Here is a 14,366-nt window from a genome sequence, read left to right as displayed (position 1 = left end):
AAGGTTAGCATGGAGTCTGCAAGTTCTCAGAATATCCCTGCCAAAACTTGTGGGAGTCTCACAGGCTTCTCTTCAAACGGCGGTGTAAGCTCAGAAGGTGTCATCTATGGCATCGGGGTCGGAAAGGACTCCGGGCAGAGGTTGCAAGTCCGTACATTACGTTAGACTTTAGACGTGTGGCGTTATGCGAGAAGTATGTGTAGTATTTGATTGAGCAAAAGTCTTGTAATGAATTGCAACTTCCATGGGAGTACCGCTTTGCTTGCACTCCAAGTATCGCCGGTCGAATGGACTGCTGCTGGAAAAAAAAAAAAACTTCTACTGGAGCTACTGTGCTTTTGCATATGCACCAGTAATCTCCGCAAGAACAAACCCCATTTTTGAAATGATGAAACCTTGTGGTATCTCTAGCTATGATTTCCCTTTTTTCAATTGCTAGTTTTTCGCTGTGCCATAACAGAAGCTGCTGTTTGTGCTCTTCCCCAATATCATGTAATGCAAATTCAAGATCCGGAACATACCCTTCTACCTTCATTTTCCGATCCAGCTCCAACAGTCTTTCGCGTATAGATAACAATTCTGGGCGTGCCCTACCACCTGATCTGAACTCATGCACTGCACTCTGCACCTCAATCCAACTATACCCAGGTGTCTTCACTACCCGATTTTCTTTCATCGATTGCCTGACCTTCGCAACATGTTCCCATCTGTTTGTTGCCGCATAAACATTAGCAAGTTGAACATAATCAGCTGCGCTTGTTGGATCAAGATCGAGCAGAATGTGGTTCAAATGGCATTTTCTTAACCAGATCCCCAGCTTCAACTAGCCTACCTGCTCGACCAAGAAGGTCTACCATACACGTATAGTGGTCTGGCTTCGCTTGAACATAATCCTTTCCCATTGAATCAAAATACTGAACCCCAAGATCTACTAATCCTGCATGGTTGCAAACCATTAACACAGCAACAAACATTAGCCAATTCCAATCTAGCGTTGTTCCCTCATTCGTCGTCTGATCAAACAAATCGAGAGGTTTGTGACCTGCTCCGTGCTGAGCATAACCAGCAATCATTGCATTCCAAGTAACAATATCCTTCCCCTCCATCTCAACAAACAACTTCCAAGCATCCTCCAAATTCCCACACTTACAATACATGCAAACCAAAGAGGTCCCCGCAGTTGCAATGCAGACAGGTTACTACAACCTAGCAGAACACTACTCAAACTTGACGGGTTTGGCCTAACCCCATATCCGATCGTTGACCTAAAAACCTTCCAACCCTCTTCAGCTCGATTTTCAACATAACCCGATGTCACAGCATTCCAATTAAGATACTGAGTTTTTCACTGGCATCTCCCTAAACAATTTCTCGGCAAATCCCCACATTTCACATACCCCGAAATCATTGCACTCCACGAGACACTATTCTTCTCTGGCATCACCAAAAACAAATCCCGAGCTTCCCTCATCTTACCGTTTTGAGAACCCCGATATCACAGTATTCCAAGATGCCGTGTCCTTAACAGGCATCTTATGAAAGAACTCCAAAGCAGAATCAACGTCAAAATTGTGCAAATAACAAACCAACATAATATTATACGAACAAGAGTCTGCATTTTCGCATGCGCAGGATGTTGAATTTCTTGTTCTCTCTCGTAAGAGTGAAATCCCGAGAGTTGATGCAGATGCAGTGATGCTTCAGACTTCGGGAGAAGAAGATTCAAAAATAAAAATGGTAAAAAGACTTTCCGTTGCCGGGACTTGAACCCGGGTCTTTCGGGTGAGAGCCGAATATCCTGACCAACTAGACTACAACGGATTTGTGGTTGACAATGAAACACTCCATCTCTTATTTATAGCTTAATTTACCCCCCAAAAATTGGTTTTTATCACTATCCCTGCAACAGCCATTGTCGTCTCATTTAGTTCATCCCACTTTTGTCCATTCCGTCGAATAGAATTGAATCAAAGGATAGTATGGACATTATATTTTTGACATAATTTTTGGTCTCCAACTTGCCCGCTAGAACAATCTCAATTTTCTTTTTTACAACTCTAATTCAAACCACCATCCGTTTCTTTGGTGAATTGTTTCTTTTTGTGTCAATTGGTTTGAGTTGTAGCCGTAGCAGGATTCAATGAGTGACTTGAATTAGATTTTGAAACACAACCTATTATTTGCTTCTCTCCTAACCCATGACTTGCCTAGTCCAAAACCAAAAACAAAAGTATTATTATATTCCCGCAAATCGTTCGTCTATGTTTCAATATTGGATGTCCATACTAACCTTTAATTTAACGCCTATTTGACGGAATGGACGATATTGGGGGTGAACTAAAACTAAATGAGACGACAATGGAAGTTTTAGGGAGTATAATGATACTAAATGGCAGTTTTAGGACAAATCAACTAATAAGCCTTTATTTAATGCAGAATGAAAGTAAAACAAAAAGCTAAAACAAAATAATTATCAAACGGCCTCTTAGTTAAACATTCATCAATCAGTTGATAGGAAACTTACCAGATTAAAGGTAGATTTTCTAAAAATAAGTGCTCATTTCCAGCTAAAACCAGCCCTGCCATTTAAGATAGAAGACTCAAATCAGTGTACAACAACAACAAAGCCTTTTCCTGCTAAGTAGGGTCAGCTGTATGAATCCTAGAACATCATTGCGCTCGGTTCTGTCCCACGTCTTCTGTTAAGTCCAAGTACTCTGAGTCTTTTCTTAGAGTCTCTTCCAAAATCTTCATAGGTCTTCATCTACCCCTTTCGGCCCTGAACCTCTGTCTCATAAACACATGTTCTAATTGGAGCGTCAGTAAGCCTTCATTTCACATGTCCAAACTACCGTAACCGATTTTCTCTCATCTTTTCTTCAATTTCGGCTACTCCTACTTTATCTCGGATATCTTCATTCCTAATCTTATCATTTCTCGTGTGCCCGCACATCCAACGAAGCATTCTCATCTCCACAACACCTATTTTATGTATGTGTTAATGCTTCACCGCCCAACATTCCCTGCCATAAAGCATTGATGGTCGTATTACCGTCTTATAAAATTTTCCCTTGAGCTTCAGTGGCATACGACAGTCATACAACCACGTCGGATGCACTCTTCCACTTCATCCATCCAGCTTGTATTCTATGGTTAAGATCTCCATCCAACTCTCCGTTCTTTTGCAAGATAGATCCAAGGTAGCGAAAACGGTAGCTTTTTGGTATTTCCTGATCTCCAATCATCACCCCTAACTCATTTGAGCCTCTGTTTGCAATGAACTTGCACTCTATATACTCTGTCTTTAACCGACTTAGGCGAAGACTTTTAGATTCCAACACTTCTCTTCAAAGGTTAAGCTTCGCATTTACTCATTCCTGAGTTTCATCTATCAACACTATATCGTTTACAAAAAGTATATACCAAGGAATATCATCTTGAATATGTCCCGTTAACTCATCCAACTAATGCAAAAAGGTAAGAACTTAAACATGAACCTTGATGTAACCCTATAGTTATGGGGAAGCTTTCATTTGTCCTTCATGAGTTCTTACAGCAGTCCTTACTCCATCATACATATCTTTTATAGTTTGGATATATGTTACTCGTACTCATTTCTTCTCTAAAATCCTCCAAAGAATGTCTCTTGGGACCTTATCATACGCTTTTTCCAAATTTGTAAAGACCATGTGCAAATCTTTTTTCATATCTCTATATCTTTCCATCGATCTTCGTAAAAGATAGATAGTCTCCATAATTGAGCGCCCTGGCATGAACCTGAATTGGTTGTCCGAGACCTATGACTCTTGCCTCAGTCTATGCTCAATTACTCTTTACCAGAGCTTCATTGTATGACTCATTAACTTAATACCCATATAGTTCATGTAATTTTGTACATCGCCCTTATTTTTGTAGATAGGCACCAAAATGCTTTTTCGCCACTCATTTGGCATCTTATTCGTTTTCAAAATCCTATTGAAAAGGTATGTGAGCCATGCTATACCCGTCTCTTCCACACTTCGATCGGTATATCATTTGGGCCCACTGCTTTTCTATGCTTCATCTTTCTCAAAGCTACAACCACTTCTTCCTTCCAAATTCGACGGTAAAATGAGTAGTTTCTACATTTTTCTAAGTTACTCAACTCCCTGAAAGAAGTACTCATTTCATGTCCTTCATTGAAAACATTATGAAAATAACCTCTCCATCTATCTTTGACTGCATTCTTTGTAGCAAGAACCTTTCCATTCTCATCCTTGATGCACCTCACTTGGTTTAGGTCCATTGTCTTTTTTTCCCTTGCTCTATCTAGTTTATAGATATCCAACTCTTTTTCTTTGGTATCTAGTTGTTTATACATATCATCAAAAGCCGCTAGCTTAGCTTCTCTCACAGCTTTCTTCATCTCCTTCTTCACTATTCTATACATTTTCATCGTTCCTATCCTTGTATAAGGCTTTACAACATTCATTCTTAACCTTAACCTTTGTTTGTGCATCGTCCTTCCACCAGCAAGATTCCTTTTGGTGTGGAACAAAGCCCTTGGACTCTTTTAATACCCCTTTTGATACTTTTCGGATACAACTAGCCATAGAATCCCATATTTGGCTAGCTTCACCCTCTCTATCCCAAACACATTGGGTGATTACTTTCTCTTTGAAGAGGGATTGTTTTTCTCCTTTTAGATTCCACTATCTAGTTCTTGGGCACTTCAAGGTCTTGTTCTTTTTTTCTCTCTTTTGATATGTACATACATCACCAACAAGCGATGTTGATTAGCCAAGCTCTTTCCCAGTATAACTTTGCAATCCTTACAAGTTATACGATCCCCCTTCCTCATTAGAAGAAAATCTATTTGTGCTTTTGGATACCCATTCTTGTAGTGATCACATGTTCTTCTCTCTTCTTAAAGAATGTGTTGGCTAAGAAGAGATTGTATGCCATTGCAAAATCCAAGATGGCTTCCCCATCCTCATTGCTCTCCTGAAAACCATGGCCACCATGAAAAGCTCCATAGTTGTCTGTCTCCTTACCCACATGTCCATTTAAATCTCCTCCTATAAATACCTTCTCCGTCTGAGCGATTCCTTGCACCAAGTCTCCAAGGTCTTCCCAAAATTTCTCCTTCAGACTCATATCCAACCCTATTTGAGGTATGTATGCACTAATCACATTGATGAGTTCTTGTCCTATTACAATCTTGATTGCCATAATTCTACAACATCTTGTGTCAGGGTCTTGTCCACGATGATGTCAACACCATTTCTCGTTCTATTTATGCCTGAATACCAAAGTTTAAAACCTGAGTTTTCGAGATCCTTTGCCTTAAGACCAACCCACTTAGTTTCTTGTATCCACATAATACTTATCCTTCTCACCATAACTTCCACTACTTCCATAAATTTTCCGTTAAGGTTCCTATATTCCACGTTCCTAAACGCTTTCTACTCTCTTGAACTCTACCCTCATGTCCTAGCTTCTTCACCCTCACCCGTCTAATAAGGTCAAAGTACTTCTTTTGCATGTCCTATGTAAAGTTGATGGGAGCAAATGCTTCCAAACAACTTTGAGTGGAGTCGTTCAAAAAGAAGTTTCTATGGCCCCCTTAGTCATTTAACACCGCATACAAGCACCAATGGAGATACAGGGACCTTTACTCACTTATCACTCTGCATACAGGCACCAATGGAGATACAGGGACCCTTACTCACTTATCACTGTACTCGAGCCACACAGCACACCACTTACGGGTGATGACCTAGCCTTAGTTCAATTTCGTTTAAGATTCATTATCATAAAGATTCGATGTAAGATAAGAGTGTCAGTTGTCTACTACCTGATGCTCTTCCCCTCCTCTTTATCCAGACTTGGGATTGACAAAGTAAAATAAACTTTAACACACGGAGTTTTAAGATTTCTACCGGTTGCGGATCGGTTATACGCATCTCCTCTCATAACCCGGTTCATGTAAGGTTTCACCTCACCAGACTAAACAGCCTTTAGATTAAACAAGCCGCTAACATCAGTGAGGTTTTGGAAAACAGACACTAATTAGCACAACCCTTCGAAGCAAGAAAGATTAATAACTAATTAAGTAAAGCAAAAGAGTAGATTCGGAAAAACACTCGGTTCTTAACCTATTCCAACTCAAAACTGATGCATGACGACTGGTCTGTCCCAAGACATAAAAATTTACACTCAAAAAAGCACATAGATAATCGAAATAGTTCTTAATATTCTCCTGTGGGGTGGTTTGCCATTCTGATGGCATCACATAAACCCCCCAATGCCTTCAAAGCATAGAGCTGGAAGAAGCGGGAGCCTCATTTCCCGCCGAGGGATGGGAACTGGCCGGGATCGCCAATGGAGGGTGCTGCCGCATTGCTTGAGTAACCTCCAGGTCCTCCACTGTATCCACCTCTTGGCCCACGGCCACGGCCTCGACCACGACCACCATAGTACCTCTCGCCTTCAGCAGGCTTCAGAAACTCATTAATGCTAACAGACTGCAAACAAATATGGACCACAGTCAATAAACTGATGTACCCAAGTTGATAACCAATGGTGATTACGAACATATAGTTTCGGGTATAGGAGACCTAATATGTCCTAGTCCTATACCCGAAACTTTTAATTCAGTCACCATTAGCAATGAATGCAATAATCATTAAGAAAAATAACAAACCCACAGAAAAAGATAGAAAGTCCAATCAGATATAGAAAGAAAAGGTAACCTTCTTGGCTCTCTCTTCTTTCTCAGCAGCTTCTTTGCGCTTATCCTTCTCCGAACCCTGGCAAACAATAGCAAAGTAAATATAATAGCCATATTGAATGAAAGAGTAATATCTAAAGTATCCGGAACTTACCAGCTTGATAAATATTTCATCATTTTCCTTCTTGTTTGAAAGCAGCTGCATGGCCTTCAAGTCTTTGTCCACATCAACCTTTCTTTCCTCGGTCTTCAATGCAAGCAGAGCCTTCCTCTTCTCTTCAAGCACCTTCTGATACTCTTCCAGAGTCATTTCCTATTACAATGCAGAATAATGTAATAGTTCAATACAAGGATATGACCAGAAAATCCAATTGCAGCCGTTATGTATATGGTATCCAGAAAAGTAAGATCAACAATGTTAAAAAGTATACCTTCTCCTCAGGCTCCTTCTCTTCTGTCTCATTAACAGCATCCTCCTTATTGGCATCAGCAGCCTCATTCTCTCCCGACTGCTTCTCAGCGCTAACATTCTTCTCAGTTTCAGTTCCAGGCTCCTCAGTCTCCCTAAATACAGCAAAATAGTGATGTAAGTAAGGCATATAACAGAAAAAAGATGAAACAATTTGTTTCCTCAAGTTATAATTTGAAACTCATCTAGGAATCAAAACATAAATACATACGGAGCAATGTCATCAGAGGGAGTTCCCCAATTCCCCCGACCAGACCCTTCACGTTTGAAATCACTCCTGATATTACAAATATAATCAATCACAAAACAATGCGTAAAGATACACATGTAGTAAGTTAAATATAAAAAGAACAGATTGAAGAATACTAACCCACGTCCTGTACCACTGCGACGATCAAATACCCTCCGAGGGCGTTCTCCCTCACCATCCTCCCCATTGTTGTAACCACCACGACGCCCACCACGGAAGGAACCACGAGGCGCACCATAGCCCCCGCGTCTTTCAGAAGCTTTCCCATCTCCCTCTTCAGATGGTCTGTAGCCACCAGAAAAACCATTGGTGTTCTCATTGCTGATTGGATCTCTATTAAATCCACCACCAACTCCACCACGGCCACGACTGAACCCACGTCCACCACCACCACCACCACCACGGCCACCTTCATACTTTCCCTCCCTCACTGCACAAGTTTTAACAGTCATGTGATATGCAAAATACGTAAAATATAAAACGTATAATGTACTTCCATATGTGATGCAAAAGAAGACCGTAAAAAAATTTTGAGCACCTTGACCAAAACCACATGTTATTGAGCAGAAAATCTTCATTACTAATGTGTAATGAAAAGATTAATGATAACTCTGCTAAAACAACATAAATTCAATAAAACAACATAAATTCAACAAAAAAAATTTAAATTTTGTGCCACATACAGTATAAGAATAAGGGTTTTCCTTCTCAGTGTACATACAAATAAAATACTTTCCATTAACTAGCATCCCCTGACTGTACCTCTTAATAAGATAATAATCAATTTGGACATGAATCTACCACAATAAAAACCCAATAATCTTTTGTTAATTACCCTAAAAAACCAAACTCTATGAACATCCACTGTCACACACAGAGAAAACTTACTCCACATCTCATCAGATATGTACAACATCAATGAAGAATCCCCCATTTACCATTAACTTATCAAAACAACCACTTTCAACTTCAGCAAAAAAATACATAACAAATAAAGAAAGCATTTTGTCAATGGAATCTAACAAGTAAGGATAAGATAACAAATAGAATAAAAACCAAAGCTTTAATTACCATTTCCAAGCAAACCCAACATTGTTTTCTGCAAACAAAACCCAGGAAAGAACTTGGGAAGCACAGAAATGAATAGAAAACAGACCAGATTGTGCAGGGGGGAGTGGCTTGGAAGGAAGCTTAGCAGGCTGAGCAGGCTGGGCCTGCTGGGGCTTCTTGGGCTGCGCCGCCGGCAGCTTCTGCTGCTGAGCAGCGAGAAGTTGACTTGGGTCCTCGTTGTCGTCATCGCCCAAGAGATCGAAAGGGTTCGCGGTTGCCATTTCTGCAGGTCCGAAAAGGCCGATTCAATACCCTACAAAATTCCACCGACTTTGAAAAGCAACCACGAAACCCTTCACTGATTATTCGAATCCATGAATCCGAGATTGCTTACGGGAGTTTTAGGGTTTAGAGCTTGCTGTTTAGGAGCAAGGACAGTTGGAGAGAAAATTTGGTGGTGAATGTTGTGGCGACTGTAAACCCTATACAATGCGGCACAGAGAAATATAAGTAGTGACAAAACCTAATCTTAAAAACCCTAATGGGGGATATTCGTCTGCGGCCGGGTTTATGTTAAGCTTTTGGTGCACTGTGCGTATCTTGTTGGGCTAAGTTCGGTTGTCTTGATGGAGTGTTCGGAATTTGGATGGACCCCTTGGACAGAAGTTCATCTTTAATCGAATGGGTTAAATATAATTTCATTTAAAATTATAATCTTATAAAAAATTATTTTTGAAAAAAAAGTATCAGATCATACTGATATATCATCTTCAACTAAACCCAGACCCTCCATAATGTATTAGTTTTAAGTTTATACTTTAAATTTATTGGTTAATTTAATTAAACTACTTTTGAATGTTTTCAAATTTAGCCGTTGAATTTGAATCAATTATTGCAACTGAGAAGTTGTGCCCCAAAAAAAAGGCTAAAAGGGCTACATAGAATTATAGTCCAGCTATCGGTTGAAAATAAGTTTTTGGGCAAATCAAGTCATTATTGGGCTTTTGGACCTTTAACTATGTCCATTGGAGATGGTCTAAGGTTCTAAGATTTGAGTAACACTTACCACTTATTTGTACCATCATTTGTATCATCGCTCTAATAGAGATATGGCTCACCGACTCATGTGGGTTCCATTTCTATTTGAGAGATGATATAAATGATGGTACAAATATGGGAAAAGCGTAGCATTTTTCTTAAGATTTAACCTTGTGCCAATTTATTTTAAGACTTAACTACTAAAATGTCCTATGAATATACAAAAGTATCACTTTAATCTATGTTTTAGAACTAGATCACTTTTAATTCTAAGGGGTTGGTCTAGTGAAAATGAGCAAAGGTTTGAACTTCACAAACACATTTCTCAGAGCCACTAGCTCTCATTGGGCCTTGGGGGCTTGATTGTTGTGGACTGTTGTCATTCTTCATGGGTAAGATTCTCATTAGTGTTGAGTGTGATATTCTATGGCCGTCAAAGGTACCTTCGTTCTAAGATTATGATTTACATGACATGTTTTCCTCTCGAGGTGTTTGCATAAGGGAGATTCTTGGTTTAGAGGTTGCCAATAACTTGAGGTATCCTAATTAGAGAATACTATCTTGCCAATATGATAGAAGACTAAGGGGACTAGTTGATATACATTCTTGTACTCGATACAATTATTTATTGACAGTCATATATAATTGTTGGATGTCAGTACAACATATAACTGTTAATAGATGATTTTACTAAGTATATAGGTGATGTATCAAATTGACTTGTGCACATTAGGGTGATTCAAATTTAGTGTTTTATATGCTGATGACGTCTTACTACATTGGCAAAAAGTAATCACGCATATGCACACATTTGTGGGTTCAATCTCCATCGATCCCTTCTCTTAATTACAAACAATTTAACCCACTAACGTTGTCAAACGTTTGTAAATAATAAAAAAAGCTCAATGTTTTATAGTAATATAAACTTGCTTTATGTGGAAATATTGAAAAGTGGAGGCAAAAAGAAAAGACAAATGAAAAACGAAAGGGTTTTTATCATAAATGGTCCCTGAAATTGACTCTCACCATCAAGATGGTCTCTAAAATTGAAAATCAATCAATGTAGTCCCTAAAAATAGGTGTCACAAATCAATGTGGTCCTTTCGTCACAATTATATTAAAAAATTTGTTAAGTGCTGATGTGGCACATAAATGAGTCTCATAAGTCCTTTTTTCCAACAAATGATCATTGAAATTGACCAGCAACATCAAAATGGTCCCTGAAATTGACCTACAACATCAAAATGGTCAATTATATTAAAAATCGATCAATGTAGTCCAACAAGTAAATGTCCCAAATCAATGTAGTCATTCAATCACAATTCTATCAAAAATTATGTTATGTGCTGATGTGACACATAAATGGATCACACAAGTCTAATTAAATTTTACAAAAAATTACAAATAGGTTTAATAATTTAAAAGTTAATAAAAAGTTGTGAACCCAAAAATCTAGTCCTGCAATCACCTCTGATCTCAGTTCACATTCTTTTACCTCCTTCAGTGCCTATTCTTAAAAATAATCTCAAGACACACTTCAACACCCTTCATCGAATTGAACCTAGATCGAGATCACCTTTGATGGCAGCTTGACTGATTGACAACGACTGCTGGGACATCATCGTTAACATTTAGGGGATCAACATCCTCACGACCTTAATCAACACCCTTACCTTTGATAGTGTGGATCAATTTCAGGGACCATCTGATGGTGTGAGTCAATTTCAATGACCATTTGTGATAAAAACCCGTAAATCTTGTGAGACATATTTATGTGTCACATCAGTACTTAACAAAATTATGACGAAATGACGATATTGATTTGCGACACCTATTTTCATGGACTACATTAATTGATTTTCAATTTCAAGAGAATGAAGGTAAATTTCATGAATCATTTATGATAAAAATCCAAAATAAAATAGAAAATGGCAATAGTAGGCCCATATTCGTGCCCGACAAATGCGCATATCCCTAATAATTAATTATTAAACCCACATTAGAACATAACAATTTTTTTTTACAGAATTGTGATGGAATGATCATATTGATTTGCAACACCTATTTTCAAGGACTACATTCATTGATTATCAATTTTAGGGACCATTTTGATAGTGTGGGTCAATTTCTGGGACTATCTTGATGGTGTGAGTCAATTTCAAGGATTATTTGCGATAAAAACTCGTAAATCTTGTGAGATCTATTTATGTGTCACATGACTACTTAAACGGAATTTTTAACAGAATTGCGACGAAATGATCACATTGATTTGCGATACCTATTTTCAAAAACTACATTAATTAATTTTCAATATCAGAAAGGTAAGAGTAAATTTCAAAAATCATTTGTGATAAAAACCCACCCCAAAATAGAAAATGGCAGAAGTACCCCATACTCGTGCCGTGCCCGTAAAGTGCGCATATCCCCAATAATCAACGGGTATTTCCGCAATTTCGCTATATGTTTTATTACTATATTAGACATGCGCTCAGCACTTGATCAAAACTTTGTTTAATTAATTAATAGAGGCAAATGCCGATTGGGGAGTCGATGTTTGAATTGAAATCAAAGCAGTCGCTAATAATACTTCCTCTAATACTTGCAGTTGCAGTTTCTCTGTATCTCTCCGTCAATTTTACACAATCCAGACCAAAAGCAATCAGTCCATCTGGGTCTGAAGAAGGATCTCCCATGGCCGCCAACGAATTTGGTGTAACAGTTGAAAAGAATCCTACTCAGTCCAAGCTCACTGAGCTAGGAGTCGCGACTTGGCCCAAGTACGTAATTCTTCATCTTCCATTGTCTTATCTTTTACCTTCCAAGTGTTTAAGCTTCAAAAATATATGCGCTGGAAAAAAGAAATAATTTGTGTGTTTATATGATCCAGTGAGAAAATTGGGTGATGCGTTTGTTTCGGTTCACTGTGAGAAATTTTTTATGGTTTTTGAGGATGGATTAGAGAAATCAGACCATTTCAGAGACTTGGTAGGATTTTTTTCCCCTTTATGTTTCTCTATGTTACTGCTAGTTCATTGTTTGGATGAAAGATTTCAACTTTTTGATGTTTTAATTTGGCATCCCTTTTCGTAATGTTGGTAAAGCCCTAAAATATTTTTTACCCAACTTGAAAATTTGTAAAGCCATGGGTCACAAGTAGGCTTTGAATATGATTGGATCAAGAGATGAGTGCTGGAAGCTTGGGGAAAAAAGTTTAATGTTATATTTGAAACCTGCCACCCTGCGAAATTATTCGATTTGATAAGAAGCATGGAGATTAGGACTGAAATAGATTAAAAATCATGCGGTCCATGCGATCTCGTTGATGCTTCAATTTTGTGTTATTTGAAGGATTATTTCGTTTCGAATAGTTATTTATTAAATCGGTGGATAGGAGTATACTCTGGATTGGAATTGTGTCATGGGAGAAGAAGCATGGTATATTACATCCAGGAAACAGATAGTTCCTTTCTTAAAGTTATCGACTATTGGGCTCCCATGCCCTCCTGTCATTTAGCGGCTGGCTACAGTGGACGTACGGTATGTAACCCCCATCCTCCTTCAATCACCTCTGCCAGCGGTCCTTGTCGGTTTTAGCTATGGTTGGTCTGTTTGTTTCTTCATTCAGTTTTTCTCTTTAGGCCTCATCTTGTCCTTCTGGGGAACACTTTGCCTCCCTGTTGTAAATGAAGTTCTATTAAGACAAGTTCATAGATGAAAGAGATATCACAGGTAATGAAGTCAACGTTAGCAGGTAAAGAGATATAACTGAGCACAGACCTTAATGAACACCCCCTTCTCACTGTCACTGTGATATCCTTAATGCTTCAATTTTGTGTTATTGTGGAGAAGAAGTATGGTATATATAACATCGAGGTTATAGATCCTTCCTTAAAGTAATGGACAATGCTCGACAAGTTCATAGATTAATAAAGAAAATATAGGATGATATTGAATTTTTCTAGGAAGCTACATAGTGCCAAAAATCTGGCCGCAAGTATGTGAATTTTGCTATCATCGGGATGACACCTTTTTTTATTGCGTCCTTGCTATTGTTCTAGATTTGTAGGACAACTTACAAGCTTTCTCATTCGACTGTTAGTTTTAGTTAGACTGGTATATTGAGCTTTTGTTGAATAAAACCGCTTAATAATCATTCTTTTGAAGAATAGTGTGGAACCTCGGGACTTTATGTTCATTGTGACAGAAAAGAAATAAGATCTGATACCTGCACATTTCATGTTTAATTTTTGTGCATCTTATATGTATGTTCATTGGGTGTTGAACAGGTGGAGTTGTGGTCCAAGCAAATTTCCGTGGTCATTCAGTGCCACAGAGACCATGTATCTGCTGGAGGGAAAAGTGAACGTTGAAGTTGATGGGAAAGAAGGATCGTTCACAATCGGGGCCGGTGATTTTGTTGTGTTCCCTAAAGGAATGAAGGTCACTTGGGATGTCATTGAAGCTGTGAACAAGCATTATAGCTTGGAAGAGTGACGGATTTTATCTTTCAACTGATGTTGGTGAAGAATGCCATGTACTGACCTGATTGTACTGCCGATTTGCGTGATGTTCGTGTATTTTATGTATCTTGTGATGTTATTGTGAGTTACTGGACTCTTAGAGGGGATATATACTCTCGTGTTACATGCATAGATCGGCTTCGAACGTTATTCGACTAAATAGGATAAATGGTCTTTTAAGCAGAAGATGGAGCAGCTGTTCTGTTTCATTAAATTCTGTTGCATCACAACATTATGTCTTTCTAGTTTTGCACAAAGTGTGGCCTTTGTGGTGACATTTGTTTATCACCTTTACCTAATACGAAAATCCAAGATAATTTGTTACTA

The 14,366-nt window shown here is 38.6% G+C and overlaps 2 protein-coding genes, 1 long non-coding RNA gene, 1 other non-coding gene and 2 pseudogenes across 5 annotated transcripts; 2 read left to right on the top strand and 4 right to left on the bottom strand.

The window, feature by feature from the left end:
• Positions 1 to 100: 100 nt before the first annotated feature.
• On the bottom strand, positions 101 to 4,405 carry LOC137723263 (pentatricopeptide repeat-containing protein At4g16835, mitochondrial-like; annotated as a pseudogene).
• TRNAE-CUC (transfer RNA glutamic acid (anticodon CUC)) lies at positions 1,749 to 1,821 on the bottom strand. The gene has a single exon. It is a non-coding gene; the product is annotated as a tRNA-Glu (tRNA).
• Positions 4,406 to 4,421: 16 nt separating the features above from the next.
• On the bottom strand, positions 4,422 to 5,524 carry LOC148697321 (uncharacterized; annotated as a pseudogene).
• Positions 5,525 to 6,112: 588 nt separating this feature from the next.
• Positions 6,113 to 9,067, bottom strand: LOC137723610 (RGG repeats nuclear RNA binding protein A). Of its 2 annotated transcripts, none has more exons than XR_015961459.1 (7): positions 8,588 to 8,987; positions 7,552 to 7,861; positions 7,393 to 7,458; positions 7,144 to 7,276; positions 6,867 to 7,025; positions 6,644 to 6,791; positions 6,113 to 6,599 (listed from the first exon to the last, which is right to left on the bottom strand). XR_015961459.1 is itself a non-coding variant. In XM_068462809.2 (7 exons), exons 1-7 carry the CDS (start codon positions 8,760 to 8,762, stop codon positions 6,324 to 6,326), a joined length of 1,083 nt encoding a protein of 360 aa, XP_068318910.2. In that variant the 5' UTR covers positions 8,763 to 9,067; the 3' UTR covers positions 6,113 to 6,323. The 2 variants fall into 2 exon arrangements, 1 of the variants encoding a protein (XP_068318910.2); XM_068462809.2 differs by having other exon boundaries at positions 6,113 to 6,506; positions 6,735 to 6,791; positions 8,588 to 9,067.
• A 2,930-nt stretch (positions 9,068 to 11,997) lies between these two features.
• LOC137722785 (uncharacterized) lies at positions 11,998 to 14,366 on the top strand. Its single transcript, XM_068461872.2, has 2 exons — positions 11,998 to 12,296; positions 13,806 to 14,366. Exons 1-2 carry the CDS (start codon positions 12,052 to 12,054, stop codon positions 14,011 to 14,013), a joined length of 453 nt encoding a protein of 150 aa, XP_068317973.2. The 5' UTR covers positions 11,998 to 12,051; the 3' UTR covers positions 14,014 to 14,366.
• Positions 12,303 to 13,222, top strand: LOC148697320 (uncharacterized). The gene is made up of 2 exons (XR_015961458.1): positions 12,303 to 12,504; positions 12,911 to 13,222. It is a non-coding gene; the product is annotated as an uncharacterized LOC148697320 (long non-coding RNA).

This window comes from Pyrus communis, chromosome 4 (genome assembly GCF_041283825.1).
Source record: "Pyrus communis isolate YQ-2024b chromosome 4, ASM4128382v1, whole genome shotgun sequence".
Lineage (NCBI taxonomy): Eukaryota > Viridiplantae > Streptophyta > Magnoliopsida > Rosales > Rosaceae > Pyrus > Pyrus communis.
This window is presented reverse-complemented; position numbering and strand designations above follow the sequence as displayed.